A 15,443-nucleotide genomic window follows, 5' to 3' on the forward strand; every position below is an offset into this window, starting at 1 on the left:
CTGCCATGTTCTAAACATCTTTCAAAGACTAACAGTGCGGTCTGTCACAGCTGACAACTGTTTTCTATGAGTAGTCCTCATATCAGTGAAGCTGCAGGAGAGTAACAATATGAATTGCTATGACAGTTCAGAAGATCGTGTATTGATGCAGTTTTGTTTCCTAGGTTTCCTTGATTATGTCTGCTTAGGTCTATAGAATATGGTGAAAAGATGGAAGTGGGATTAAGTACATCCTCAGCAAGTTTGTTGATGAGATCAGGCTCCGTAGTGCTGTTGATAAAACAGAAGGAAGGGATGCCATCCAGAATGATCTTGAAAAGCTTGAGAAATGGACCTACATGAACCTACTGGGGTTCAACAAGGCCAAGTGCAAAGTGTTGCACTTTGGCCAAGGCAATAGCAAGTATGTGTACAGTCTGAGAGAAGAACTAGCTGAGAGCAGCCCTGTGGAGAAGGACTTGGGGGTCCTGGTGGATGAGAAGCTTGAGGCAAGCTAACAGCATGAACCTGCAGCCTGAAAGGCTGTCTGTATCCTGGGCTGCATCAAAAGAGGGGTGGCCAGCAGGGAGAGGAAGGTGACTTTTCCCCTCTACCTATGCTTATGAGGCTCTAGCTGCAATGCTGCAGCCAAGTCTGGGACTCTCAGCACAAGAAAGACATAGAGCAGTTGGAGCAGGTCCCGAGGAGGCCACAAAGATGATCAGAGAGCAAGAGAATCTCTCCTATGAAGAAAATGTTCAAGTAGCTGGGATTGTTCAGTCTGGAGAAGGGAAAGTCTGGGGAAACATCTCTGGGACCTTCCAGAGCTTGAAGGGAGCTTTGGAGGGATATCAACTGTTTACATGTGAAGATAATGGTAGGACAAAAGGAAGAATATTTTTAAACTAAAAATGGGAGGTTTAGTTTAAATGTTAAGTGGAAAATTTTCATACAGAGGGCAGTGAGGCACAGACTGCGCAGGGAAGCTGTGGTTTCCCCATCCCTGGGGGCATTCAAGGCCAGGTTGGATGTGGCCTTGGGCAACCTGATCCAGTGTGTGGAAGCCCTACCCGTGGCAAGGTGGTGGAACTGAATGGTCTTTAAGGTCCCTTCCAACCTAAGCCATTCTATGGTTCAATGACTCTGATTACTTCTAGCACCAGGGCTAGCTCTGAATTCTATGTGTCGTGCTTTTTCCCAGCAAAGAGCTAGTCACAGTGCAATTCACTTTGTAGCATTGATGACAGTAATAGAATTTTAAGGAATTTCTGTTGATTTAAAACTGGCTGTGTTAGGGGGCAAGAAAATATGCAGAAAGAACTACTAGTAAAAAAAAAAAAGTTACTGGAGATAAAAAACAAAAACAAAAAAAATACAACAAAAAAACACAACTATTTAGAGCTTTGGTTGAACTATTATAACTGTAATTGAACTTGAATGGCATGTGATTCTGACAAAATGTTCTCAAGCATTTATAGCATTAGTTTCAAGATTGTAACTAAAAAGTGGAACTTGGGCAACACCTGCCTCTTCCTGTCTTGAACATCTAGTGATTAAAATACCAGCAGTCAATCGGAATTGATGAGTGAGTGCAAATTTTCACAGTGCTCTAATTGAAGTTCCATTAATGTAACTATTTCAGACACTTGTCTCCTTAGAAGATAGAGATTCATGCAAATATTTACTGAGTTTTATTTTTTGCTAATTTGCTTGTTTGTTCCTTCTCACCTTTCCGAGTGCTATGTTAAGAGTTCTAGGTATGACCAAACAAAAAAATCCCTAAGCATTATGCTGAATAGGGACTGCCATATTTAATTGAAACAACCACCTCAATATATTTGACTTGAAAGCCTTGCTTTATTCAGCCCAGTTTGAAAATTGTATGTAAGTAGGGTAACTTTTTGGTGATTTTTGTCTAATATATGTTATGTGCTTTTGTAGTTGTTTTTTAATAAAAACAGTTTGTCTAGGCTAAGTTGTATTGTCTATTTTTTATAGCACTTATTTTCTAACAGTGACTTCTAATACTGCGAGTGTTTTTAAGACTTGACACTACAAAATCCTGATCTCGGTTCATTTTGACTCTACTTTGTGCAGGAGGTTAAACAAAAGAGTTTCTAGAATCACTTCCAACCTGTATTAATAGGTGAATCTGAACATTTCCTAGGGAATAATTGTTTGTTGCAGATCTTTGTTAACTCTGGACAAAATGGCAGAGCTTTTATATGAGTACCCTTACAGCTATTTATTTACAATACTCTTTGCCATGCTCTTTAGCTTCATGAATAGACTTCTCCTTTATCACAGACTCTTAAGTAGAATAAAAACAGTGAGTGGCACAGACTACTTTGTTTTACTGTTTGGATATGCAAGCATGCAAACATTCTTACATTGCTTTAGTTCAAAATTATATTTAGGCTTTTTTTTTTTTTTTTTTTGTACTCTGTGTGGATTTAAGAGTTTTCAAGCAGGTTTCCAGCCCTGAAAATGTGATGTTTCCACAGGAACAAATTGTATGTATGATCTGCATGCTGATCGTCTACATGAGCATTTTCCTCTGGATATCCATGCTACCTCTGGGGGAACAATCTGCTATCTGAAACTGATAGCATTAGTGGGCCATCTTATTCGTCTTTCAGTAGTATCCCTTCAGATTGAAGCAGATAACTGCATCACTGACTCACTAACTATTTATGACTCTTTGATGCCAATCAAGCATAAGATACTGTATCGGTAAGTATACATTCTCATTAAGATTTCATTGAAAATCTTTTCTGAGGATTTGTCATATGATTTTTTTTTTTTTTTTGCTTTGTTTAAAATACTGTTATCGCTATGCACGCAATACCAAATATATATATATATTTTTTATCCCTGTAAAGAGGTGGAAAAGTTAAAGAAATTGTTATGTATTCTTCAGATTCTTCTTTATTTTTTCAAATAGAGTGCATCTTCACATGCATAATGAAATATGAAAAGTTTGTGCATTAATGGATGGAATTTTCTCTTTATCAGTGGGAAGCAGATGTTAAGTGGAAGAAAATGTCATAATTTTTTCCTGTAAGAGAACTTGTCTCCCACATAAGTTGGGCTTCTTTATCTTGGAGAAGAGAAGGCTCTAGTGAGACCTTGCTGGGGCATTCCAGTATTTGAAGGGAGCTTATGAGCAGGAGGTGGACTAAGTTTTTACACAGCATGATAGTGATAGGACAAGAGAGAATGGCTTTAAACTAAGAGATGTTTAGCTTAGGTGTTAGAAACTTCTTGCTCTAAGAGTGGTAAGGTACTGGCACAGCCTGCCCAGAGTTTGTGGATGCCCCATCCCAAGGATGGGTTGCATGGGATCCTTGGCAACCCTGCTCACAGCAGAGGGTTTGGAGCAGAATGACTTTTCAGGTCCTCTAGCCTAAACCAATCTAAGTTTCTGTCAATAGAAATCAGTGGTGTTTCTAACTGGTCTAATTAGAGGCACTTCTGAGTTTAAATGCATGGATTTTTTTAAACTAGGCTTTAAAGTACGTGAGCACCACAGCAGGGAAAAACTCAAAATGGGAACAACCTGTTGCTGATGCAAATTACTCTTTTCTTCCCCCCCCTGCCCCCCGTAGGGCTTGCGAACCAGCTGATTCCTTGGTGTCACTTGTGTCCACGAATAATCTGATGCTGGTAATATTTAAGGCAGCACACATAAAGGAACAGAAGGGATTCCATGGCTATTTTGAGGTCATTGCACAAGAAAGTGAGTTTGTTATGCGTGGAAATACATTTATTGTATTCTTTCTACCTGAAAACCCTAAGTGGCTATCGTGTTCCTTGCTATGAATAAATGACTCCTTACAATTCTGTATCTCAGTATTTCCCTACATTCCTATCTCTCCTTTATCTCCTCTGCATTGCTAAGTGGCTCAGGAGAAATTTCAGCTGTTCAGATTAGCAGTCTACACAAAATATGAATGTAGAAAGCTGAGCCAGCACTGATTGAACTTAGTAGGTCAGAGCTGCAGTGTGCCAGTAGGTGGAGTTGTTATTCCAGATGTGGCAGTGCTCGGGCCTTTCTCCTTATTTGGGTCTTGGTGATAACGTTAAAGGTGGAAGGACTCAGTACTGAGAATTTGAGAGAGAAAAGCTTCAGTAGCTCTGTCTGCGTTTGGTTGTTGGTCTCTGCTTCCTCAGTAACACAAAAGACTCAGTTATGCTTGTTCATTAAAACTCTTCTGCCTTTTGTTGATTTAATCTTGAAGAAATCAGTCACAATGATAAAGAGTATAAGGAACCTCACCCTTGTAGCGTAAAGACAAAAGTATAACGCAATCCAAAAGAGGAAATGAAGCTGCAATTAAGCTGCTCAAAAAGGCACTGCTTACTTTCAGTGGTGAGAGTGATTAAGCACTGGAATGCCACCGTGAAAGCACGTGATTAATTTTGTATCATAAGTAACTTTATGTTCAGGGTACGTTGTTACTTGTTTGGTTTTGTTTGCTTTTAAACTGTCTAAATGCATTGATATGTTATAAAAACATGTTTTGGCTTCCAGGAGGCTGATAGTGCTTCATATTGTTTTCTCCTGGTCCCACAGAGCTAAGACAGAAGTCAACATCCCAGTAAAGAGCTCTCTTTAAAGAAGGAAAAAACGTTGTTCCCAAACCTCTGAGCTAAAGCCTAAGTTTGCAGTCATTTCTGACAGCCTTAGAATATCCAATGGGCGATATGAGCTTACTCTGTTGCATGTGCCTCTCATCAAGCAAAATCTCAGCAAGCGTTCTTAGAGTTTACAACCCTTATCTGTCTGCAAAACTGGAAAGGGGTAATTCATGACAACTTGAAACCACATAAACATAATTCCTAAGTTTGTCCAGTTTTACAGTGAAATATGGGTAAGACTTGAATGCGTAGCTAACTAAATAGCTTTGCTGGAAGTAGATGGTTTACCATCTTTTGCCTCCTTTTTTTCTCAAGGGTGTGGAAAAGCCATAGTGACAAAAGAGAAAATTGGCTATGAAGGGAGAATCACAAGTCCTTATTACCCAAGCTATTACCCTCCAAAATGTCTTTGTGCGTGGAACTTCCAGGTAACACAGACTTCTTTCTGAGTGCTGTTACTTGTTTGGAGAGCACAGTGCCTGGAAATATAGCAGAAACAATTGAGAAGAGGTCATCTTCATCCTCACAGATATGGTAGTTCCTAGAAATGGCACAGCTGAATAGCTGTCTGTGCTCTCTTGGTTTTGTTTTCAGTGCATTTATTCTTAATGTAGCAAACACTCTAATTTGTCTGATTCATTGCAAAGATAAAGAGCTGAGAAGAAATAAATTTTGACATTTAGCTTGCAGAATTGCTTCAGTGGAGAAAATGTAGGAATTAAATATTTCTTCTCCTCTTTCAAACTTCTCAAATTGGAGGAAAAATGAAGAGGACAAAAAGGAACCTTTTTCCTCTACTCACACCAGTATTGCTGCTTCTCTGATAATTTCTTTCAGTCTATTTTCATTATGTGTAATAAATTGGATTGTTCTCTTGTAAGTTAGTCTGTTCAAACAATGCAGTCCCACAGACTACTTTGTTTTAGAATCTTTCTACTTATCTTTTCAGCCACTTTCCTGGACACAAATCATTTGAAGTTTATTTTGATTAAGATAATTTTATTACGCGTTTTCTGATGACGTTAGTCTTTCCAGTTATCCAAGAAAATCTGACAGTAGACTTTTCTGCTGTGAGATGATCTTTGGTTTGTGTTTTGCCCTTCACAGTCAAGTCAGGTTAGTGTATTACAATCATCCTGTGATTGACTATGGCAAACTTTAGTCATTTTTAGTAGTTCAAATCCCAGAAATCACAGTTTGTTTTAATGTTTCTTCTTCGTTGACCTTCAAATGCACAAACTTACATTCTGCCTTAGCTCTTGGATTTCTGGATGGTTTTGATGATGGGGTGGTGTTTCTAAAGTTATAAATAAAATGTATTACTACATCCTCTTTTGTAGCAAGATCAGCTGTCCAAATTGGGAAAATAAAACAAATGGCAAGATTGAGATTTTGGGGAAATTTTCTGGTACTTGTTTGTAATCACAAATTTTTCTGTGAGAACAGGATAATGAATAAAATGTGTTCTACTCTGCCCATCTTCCTACTTTAGCTACTAGTTACCCATGTTGAATTGTACCAGTTTGAGAGATGTCTAGTTAGCCAAGATCTGCAGCTTTTTTCTCCTCTAGAAAATTATGGTGATGACCTTTTTGCTAAACTTAAGCCTGAACTTCTGAAGTACAGTTTGCCAACATAAGTCTTGGGAGTTGTCTGTGTTTTTTTTTTCTCAAAACAGTTTAATTTCCCTGTAGTTTGATATTGAAATTTTCTGTGTTATGTATTTTCTGTAAGAAAGGAGGAAAAATCTTCATTTCTTAATTCTTGCTGTGACTCAGCCCTTGCTTTTGCAAGAGGCAGCAGTGTTTCTTAAAAAGTTCAGTTTGTTTTAATAAAGGAAGCTACAATTAGCTCTTATGATACTGCTAGGCTTAAAATATTTTCCATAATGTTAGCAAGTCCTTGACTGAACATGTCAGAAAAAGCTACCATGTTATTGTTGAAATAACTCCTAGCATTTCAAAGGTGGCACAGGTGCAGTGTCTTTGCTAACAATCCACTGTGGCTGTCTGTCCCTGTGCAAGTAAATTTGGATGCATTTGAATGCTTTGATCTTGACACAAAAGCTGCCTTCTATGTATGGACAGTGGCTTTTTGAAGATGAAAGGGCTGTTGGCTAGAGGGGAAGAAAGCCTGCAGCTGTGGTGGCCCTTTGCCAGCCTTTGCTTTGACTGAGGGCTAATAGCTGCCAGGTGTCTCAGGTGCTGGATGTTGAGTCAGGGAAGTCAGCACAGCTCCCACAGCTTGGCACTGCCAAGCACTGTAATTGCTGAGATAATTCAGAAGTCTATCATGAGCTGTGTTCACAAAAGGAAAAGGAAGCTGCCTTGCACTGTCCTTCTTACTCACAACAGACTCCACAGAAGAACCTCGGTATAGCTCTGAAGTTTCATAACTATACCATCAGTGAGAAGAATATTAAAGGCTGTGAACGAGGATGGTGGAAAATTAATGAACACATGTAAGTACTTCTGCATACATTGTTAAACAAACACTACCAATATAAACTTTGTTATCGCTACCATGGTTCCTTTGAGAGTTTACACTAAGACAAATAGTTCACTTGTGTCTCTTATGATTCTTTTTTCACTATGGTTGATGACGTAACTGAACTTTCATAAATACCACGTTAAAAAAAATAAAGAAGAATCTAATGAAAAGCTTCAGGAGGCTGAAAATGCCCTTGGTTTTCACTGGGGAGAAAGAAATGAGAAGTGTGGGTGAAGATGAATGTCCAGTAGACCCTGATGTAAGTCTAGGGTGACTGTAGAAACACTTTTAATGTAAGTAAACTCCATGATTGCTCATGACACCAAACTTAATTGAGTTATCAGTGAAAGGTACTACAATGAGCTTATTGGAAATAAACTCCTTCCTCATTCCAGTCACCGGCTTTTGAAAGAGAAACCACAGAGGTGGGCTGTCAAGGTATGCCATTTTTAAATGCTTTTTATTTACATCAATATTGCTATTTTCCACCCATTTCTTCTATAATTTTTAAAATCATTTTTAGGTCAGTGAATGATGAGGCAAGGCTAAATTTGGGAGGTTGAATTCTATTTTTTTTTTTTAATTGTTCAAATGGAAACATCAGTAAGATCAGATTTGAAAGTGAATTTCTGAACTCATTACTAAAACTACAAGTAGAGGAAGAAACATTTCCTTATTCTTTGATACCAGGTTGTGCTTCCGTAGAGATGATTCAGTTTGCCTGAAGCTACTAACATTGTATCTTAATGGGAATTGGTGGCCCAATGACACAGGCATGAAAAAAGCTGGTAAAAACAGACAACATGATGTGTTTTTGTAGGTTTCTCTTGGTCGTCTTTATGAAATAAGTGGAAGAAATTGAAGTCTTAGAGGTTGCTGAGAGATGGATTAAGTAAAGGCAAAATCTGATGATGAGTTCATATTGCAAGAATTTTCTCCATGAAAGACTCACATTTAAATAAGCCTATTCATTAAATATTTCACAGAATCATATGTCAGAGTATGACCCTCAGAAATATATTCAGGTGTTAGTTTTGAAGAACTACAAAATAGTGCATGCTCTCAATTTTTTGTGAGCAAACAAAAAGCAGAACACCAACTCTTCAGCTCCCTGAAATGGCAGCTTAAAACATAATTCCATTCTTCATGTTTATATTTATGAAGATGGTGCAGATGAGGTTTCTTCTGACTTCTCGAGTCAGCTTCATACAACCAGAGACAAGAACTGTGTGGTTGCATTCAGTCCTTGTCTTTTTTTCAGGGGTTATACAGAATATGTTGCTTTGTCTAGTTGGAGGATTTGCAGTTAATAAGCTGCTTTAGCTAAAATTCTCACTAACAGAGAGGTTGCCTGTGTTTATTGATGTGAAGTGCTGCTCTGAAGAAATGCCGTAGTTTCCCTCCATTCTCAGCTATCCCTTCTGCATTGCAAAAATAAGCAAGAGAAAAACTTACCTTTGGGTGCGACTGCATCAGTCTATTTAACAATAAAATAACTCATTTTGCATTCGAGTTCACTTTAAACATACTATGTGGCTTCTCACTGCTGTCAAGAAAATGTATATGCTAAATGTGCTAAGAACTATTACAGATGCTTTTGCTTTTCTGTCTATTTGGACTAATAAGTACTCTTTTTGATAAGAGACTTGAAGCTACATGGTTTTCTTGTAAGTGATGTATTTGGTATTATTCATTGTTGTTCAGACAGAGAGAAAGGAGCTCAGCTCTACTTGTAGTACAGCCTAAACTGTCAAAGTTTTACCACGTGTAAAATTGTATCCAGTTTTAAAATCCTATCCAGCAACATCTTCCTTTTAAAGAGGGTGGTTTTTTTTTTTCTTTATTATTATTATTACTATTATTTCCTCCGTAGCTAGAGCAGCATCTAAATGCCTGCTGCAACATTCTTGGCATCTTTGATGATGTGGCAGTGAATGGATTAAATGTTTCTTGGGATCTGTGAGCTTTTAGGTTTCTCTGAGTTAAGGGATACTTAAGAAGTACAAGGAAATTATTTACCAAATAATAGCTCAAAGTTAGATGTGTATCCAGTGGACTTTTTCATCTAGAATAGATATTTGAAGATATGAATTTCAAAAGTTAAATTCTGCAGTTTTAATGATGAGTGAAAGATAAGCGGATAAGAAGAAACATTTTCAGTTTCTCTACATCTTTTTTTATTCTACCACCAAAATGGTCAGACCAATTTCATCCTGATAAAACTCTGCACCCTTCTTTAAAGGCATTCCTTAAAATGAGAGCAGCTAAACTTGGCTCTCCACTGTATGACATTTCCCTCCACACCGAGTTGCTTGTGTCTTCCCAAGAATTCAGATCTTTTGAAACGAGTTAGCAGCAGTGGTGATGGAGGTACTGTGTTTGACAGTAAATTTCTTCATTACGTTTCCAGTGCTCTTGAATTTCTGGTAAAACATTCTGCTTGCATGCGTAGAGGTTGTTGTACTGAGAAATTAAGGATCACTAGTCGTATGGGAACTGCTGAATCACAGCCTGAACCTCTATCACCTGAAATGAGCCATGAGTCAGCCACGGGAGCACAGGTGAAGGCAGTTCTCCTGTGCTGCTGGAATGGGTGGAGCCTGGATCTACCTCTCCTAGACCTATTTAAGAGCTGGCTACCAGTGGGAAAGAATCTCTTTCTGGAGATCGCCCCCTTTGGAGTTTTGCGGTGAGCCCAGGACAAGGATAAGCATTCTGTCTGTTCTCTTTTTGGCATAATAACCTGCTTAGCCAAAACTCTCTTGTTCATTTCATAATTATAACATTGGTATATTTATTGATTATATACTAGTGTTTAGGGAATTTGGATGCTGTTCCAGATTTTGGTTCTTAATTAAGGTATGTTAGTATGTATTGTTGAATATCAGTGACGCTGATGTTTAAATTGGGTGTAAGATAATTTTGATGCAGGTTGTTCTAGAAATCTATTGATCCTTTTTAGGTACTGCGGTTTCTATGTTGATCACCAAACAGTCTTCCACATTGCAAGCTCTGCTGTTAACATTGAGCTTCAGTGCAGTTCAAAGGTGTCAGAGAAGCCCCTTCTGGTGGAGTATGGCAGCTATAACATCAGCCAGCGTAAGAACAATTTTTCTTTTTCAATCTATCTCTGCATTTTTAGCCCTATGAAGTAGAACTTATGTTTGGTTAGACTTAATTATGTTTATGCTGGAAACTGTGTTGATATTAATTTTTCACTGCTAATCTTTCTAAGCTAAGTATCCAGCAAACCAAGAATCTTTTCTAGCTTGTCAAGGCTACGTGGCTAAGGTTTATGATTGTGTGCAGCATGCTCTGGTTTCCTGTACGTATAGAATGTGTTCTCTTCTGCACAGTCCATAAAACTTCCTGTATGGCCAGAGCATGCATATGCAGTAATCCTGGTGAACTCCTGAAGCCTCGCATTTCATTCTGCCTGCACGAGTAGCTCTGTTTGCTATTTCCTTTCTATTTAATAAAATCTGAAATAATGTGAGATCATCCACTTTAATTTATTGGATGATGAATATCAGTCAATTGAAGTCTGCTTTTCCTGTTTTCATTGCCAAAGTTTTGTTTGCAATCTTCTTGTTACCACAAAGAGCGCTAGGTGATGAATGCAGTATGCTGAATAACCAACCACTTGTTCTAATTGGCGTGCAATTAGAAATTTTTGCTTTTTTTTTAAACCTCCAGCATGTCCACCCGGATATTTCAAGTGTTCTACTGGTTTATGCATCCAGCAGATGCAGCGCTGTGATGGGGTAAACAACTGCTTCGACGAAAGTGATGAACTCTTCTGTGGTTTGTATTCACTTATCAGAGATCTGGACTACAAAACCCATTGAATGTATTCTCTAGTCTTATGAGGCAAACTAAAAAAAGCTGAAAATTCTTTTAGGAGAAAAAAAGAAAGATGTTTCCAACTTTCTGTGTCCAGGTTCAGGCCATCGTTTGGTCTCTTGAGGATTTTACAAAAGAAACTAGGAATGGAGAAGGTATGTTATTGAAAAGCAAGAGGAAAAAAATTAATATGGAAAAATGGTTCTAAGAGGTTGTTTTTTAGGTTTTCTTCCTGTGATAAATGCTTGATAAACACGAAGTTCTGTTCTATTTCAGGTGTAATTATTTTATTTTCGCGTAGGAATGGCAAATTGTGTTGGAGACGGTAGATGAGAGTGGTAATAAATGCCTATGGTTGAAAGAGCACCAGCCATTCCACCTGGGGCACTGTGTGAACTTGCATAGGTTACTGAAGTCTTTTGCACTTTATTTTCTCTGTTGTAATGTGGCACTTAAAATCATCCTAGTAGAGTGCAGTGAAGCTATGACAGTGATACCTGGACATGGTCAGAAGCGTAGTGTTAGCATTGTGATAATGCTTCTGTAACTGACTTGACTCATGTTTTAAAGTTGTCCCTGAGTGGAACTGTAACTCCAGCTTTGCGATACAGGATAACTTGCTTGTCTGCAACGGAGTAAACGATTGTGAGAATGGAGAAGATGAGCAAAATTGCACCAACAGTAAGGCTTCTCTCTTGGTTCCTTTTTTTCCCAGTTCTTTTTGTTCTATTATTTACTCCATCCTGATTTGAATACTAGATGCAGTATATGAACAGTTAAGAGGCAAATCTAATACAGGCTTTATAATTCTTTTCAATTTTCTGTTACGCTTGTAAACAAGTAGTTACTGATCTAAATTGTTGTGGTATTTTTGTGAACTCATGAACATCTGTTTCAGTGAAATGAGACATGAGAATTAACTACTGTGGGTCCAGGATGTAGATCTAGGGATTTAATTCCCAGATTTTATCTCCTTCAAGTAAAATCTTTGGCAAATTATTTCTTGGACTCCTTTTAGCATATGTAAAATATCAAGAAAAAGGATTGTTTCTTTGGAACTGTCCTCAGAGTTATAAGGCCAACGCTTTTAAAATGCCTTGGAAGTTTTGTTTTTGGCAGAACATGAATGGTTTGAGACAGTCTTTAACTTCTCAGAACAAATGGACAAACTGGCATATGAAAGGGAGCCCCACTAGCAAGAGCTGCAAGTAACACTTTTAAAGAGTTGTAATGTTTATGAGGTGCTTAACTTTGACAATCCGTGTAAATGGTCACAGCATATTTCTGTCTATGGAGAAGAAAAACAGATTCCTTGGTGTGATATCCCTTACTGTGAGGCATGGAGAAAAAACCTGTTGGGGAATGAAGGATTACTGGATACAATTAGTAGATGGCTTCCACTGCAATTTTTTTTGTTTGTATTCTATATAATGTTGAGATATAAAAGAGGTTCCACTCCAGAGTACTGGGTATTCTTCCTTTCTTTGCCTAGCGCTTACTCTATTGGCATGTTTTTGCTAGTATATTTATGTTCACTAATCCTCTGGGAACAGATGAATGGCAATCTATGTACAAAGGCACCTCCAGCTTAGCACAGGCACTAGTTTAGATGCAGCTCGACTTGAATAATTTCTTCAATTTAAAGACTGGATGAAGCCATTCTAGGTAAAGTGCTTTTTGCTATGTTCTGTCCAGTCTACTGACACACACGTTAATTTTGTCTGTGCAGCTGTGTGTTTGCATGTAAAGCCATTCCAACAATCATCTTTCTTTTTTCACACTATTTCAGGTATTCCTTGCACCAACCACACATTTAGGTGCAGGAATAACATATGCATTAAGAAACAAAATGCAAAATGTGATGGGACTGTGGATTGTACTGATGGAAGTGATGAAAGCAGTTGCAGTAAGTCCCTCCTGCTGTTTTGTACTTTGAACATTTTCCATTTTAAAGCCCTTTCTTTCTTCCTCTTTTAGAGTATGTATTACTCATGCAGCATGCAGTGAGGTTTTTACTGTATCTGCTTGGTGATAGTGGGACAGCAGTCAGCTATCAGTTTACGTCATGTCTGGTTGCAGTATCTGTGGGAGGTGTGGTTTACAGGTATGGGAAGTTTCAGTGGAGAAGCTAGGGTAACTGCAGAATGAACTTGGCCAGCTGGTAAGCAATATTCTCACTGCTGCAGCAGAGTCAAGTATTTTTGTTGGAGTCGGAGTGTATTGAGACTTCAGGAGTGACACAGGTGAAGTAAGAAACAAAAATGGTTGACTTCTCTGTCTCTTGGTGGGAAAGACCTCAGTATTTCACAGCATCAGTCTAGATTCTAGTCTCAAACCTTCGTAAAGAAATCTCTGTGCAAGCTTTTTGCTCGTATTGTTATAAAATAGACAGGTGATTCTTAGTGCTGTAGGAATAAAAATGGGATAGGATTCACTTGCTTTAAGTGAATGTCCTATAGTGTTTTTTTTTTTTTTTTTTTTTTTTTTTTTTTTTTTTTTTTTTTGGCCTTCAGCTGCTCCTGCCACAGTAGCTGTATGTCAAACCTGCCAGCACCTGCCTTGGATGAAGTATGACGTCTTAACAAGCCATGTGCCTCCTTTTTTTTTTTTTTTTTTTTTTTCTTTTTTTTTTTTAAATACTAATGCCACTTTTGATTCTTTGGTTGTGTGCTGGGAAGTGCTGGTATAAGCCTTTGGGAACATGGGAATAAAACTGCTGAGCAAAGACTTTATGTGCACACAAGAGTAGAAGCACAAGGTCCTGCAGACAGGTCTTTCTCCATTGCTCTCTGAATTAGTGCAAAGCATTTTGTGCTGAGGCATGGCTTGATCACTTCAGACTTGGTAATATACAACACTTTCAGACCTTCAATTGTCTCCAAGCAAAGTAATTTTTTAACCACTTGGTTTCTGAGGTATTAGATGACCAAACTACACACATGTAGCTATTACTGTAACCGCACCATTCCCACTGTTTTTGCTGGAAATAAGTGTGTAGGTACTACTGAACTTACTTACCACAAGGACTCCTTTCAGGTTAGGACTAATAGTAAGAGAGAGATTGAGTTGTCTGTTTTACCGTATCAATTGTGCTGCTTGTTAAATCAATGGATGCTCTGACATTTCTGACACAAGAAAGACTGAAGCCAACTTCTATGGCAGAGCTAGAAAATAAACTTAGCCATGCCAGTGCCTTATTTATGGTGCCACTTCTTGTTTCAGGAACAGGGTATTGAATATAGGAGTTCTCTGATTAAAGCAGGATAAGAAAATGAACTTTAAATAATGTTGTATTTTAATATGTTTTGCAGAGTACCTGCTTCAGCAGGGGAGTTGGACTTGATGAGCTCTTGAGGTCTTTTCCAACCCTTGCAGTTCTGTGATTCTGTGATTATTTCATACCCTATGTGGGAAGCACTCTCATGGGATAGAGGCAATAACTTGAAATACCTCTTGCAGGTTGCGGCAGCAGCAAGAGTGGCAATCTCATCTCTCGGATTGTGGGTGGTACAAACACTAAGGAGGGTGAATGGCCCTGGCAGGTCAGCCTCCATTTTGTGGGAGCTGCGTACTGTGGGGCATCAGTGATATCAAAAGAATGGCTTATATCTGCAGCTCACTGCTTTCAAGGGAGCAAGTAAGCAGTCTTCCCTTCTAACTCTTCCTAGACATTGCTAATGTCTTGAAACACCTTTAGCTTCCAGTTTGAACTGGACTGAAGGATGATGTGCCCTCCTTTTGCATGTCCCACTGCTGGGGTAGATTGTGCATTTTGGAGCATGTTTTTGAAGATTTGTTGCGTGTTATTGTTTCCAACCAGGCTGGCTGACCCCAGAGCGTGGCGTGCTCACTTGGGGATGCGAATACAAGGCCGTGCAAAGTTTGTATCTGCAGTGAGACGGATCATTGTCCACGAATACTACAACAGCAGAAACTATGACTATGACATTGCGTTGCTGCAGCTGAGCAAGCCATGGCCAGATACAATGAGCCATGTCATTCAGCCAATCTGCGTGCCTCCTTTCTCGCACAAAGTTCGCAGTGGTGAGAAGTGCTGGATAACAGGTTGGGGCCAAAAGCAGGAAGTGGGTGAGTTTAATATCCTCAGCTGCAGGCTTGTGTGCAGGATACCTGCCTCTGCTTCTGAGGCATGCACAAAATTGTAATGTTTTCAATTTGCTTCCCTCTGGAAGTAGGTTCTGGTATGTACATACCTTCATTTGCTCAGGAAAATTGGCTACCGCTCCTGTGGATCTAGAAGACTTGAGTGCTTCAGCTAGCTAGAACTTAGAGGAAGCTGCACTTCCTCTGAGTCATACAGCATCATTTTTCCACTTTGTTACTCTTGGAGGTGCATTAAGTGCCTAAATGGACTTTTCCTTGCCTGCTGCAAGGAAATTAAATTAAGGCCTCCTGCCTTCAGCCTCTGCAGGCTGAACAGTCCCAAGATGCTGACCTGCCAATAGTCCAAATACCTTTAGGAAGTCCTA

General features: G+C 38.8%; 1 protein-coding gene across 7 annotated transcripts in view; it reads left to right on the forward strand.

Annotated features, from left to right (window-relative positions):
* TMPRSS7 (transmembrane serine protease 7) overlaps positions 1 to 15,443 on the forward strand; it is a 49,390-nt gene that overhangs the window by 30,899 nt on the left and 3,048 nt on the right. For all 7 annotated transcript variants that reach the window (XM_048954687.1, XM_048954716.1, XM_048954682.1 and 4 more), the window contains 10 exons: positions 2,484 to 2,712; positions 3,588 to 3,718; positions 4,936 to 5,048; positions 6,975 to 7,081; positions 10,073 to 10,209; positions 10,807 to 10,914; positions 11,524 to 11,634; positions 12,743 to 12,859; positions 14,413 to 14,590; positions 14,774 to 15,042. In XM_048954687.1, the coding sequence (XP_048810644.1) occupies positions 2,484 to 2,712; positions 3,588 to 3,718; positions 4,936 to 5,048; positions 6,975 to 7,081; positions 10,073 to 10,209; positions 10,807 to 10,914; positions 11,524 to 11,634; positions 12,743 to 12,859; positions 14,413 to 14,590; positions 14,774 to 15,042 (1,500 nt within the window). The remainder of the gene's footprint in view (positions 1 to 2,483; positions 2,713 to 3,587; positions 3,719 to 4,935; positions 5,049 to 6,974; positions 7,082 to 10,072; positions 10,210 to 10,806; positions 10,915 to 11,523; positions 11,635 to 12,742; positions 12,860 to 14,412; positions 14,591 to 14,773; positions 15,043 to 15,443) is intronic.

The sequence above is a fragment of the Lagopus muta genome, chromosome 1 (genome assembly GCF_023343835.1).
Source record: "Lagopus muta isolate bLagMut1 chromosome 1, bLagMut1 primary, whole genome shotgun sequence".
In the NCBI taxonomy this organism is placed as follows: Eukaryota; Metazoa; Chordata; class Aves; order Galliformes; family Phasianidae; genus Lagopus; species Lagopus muta.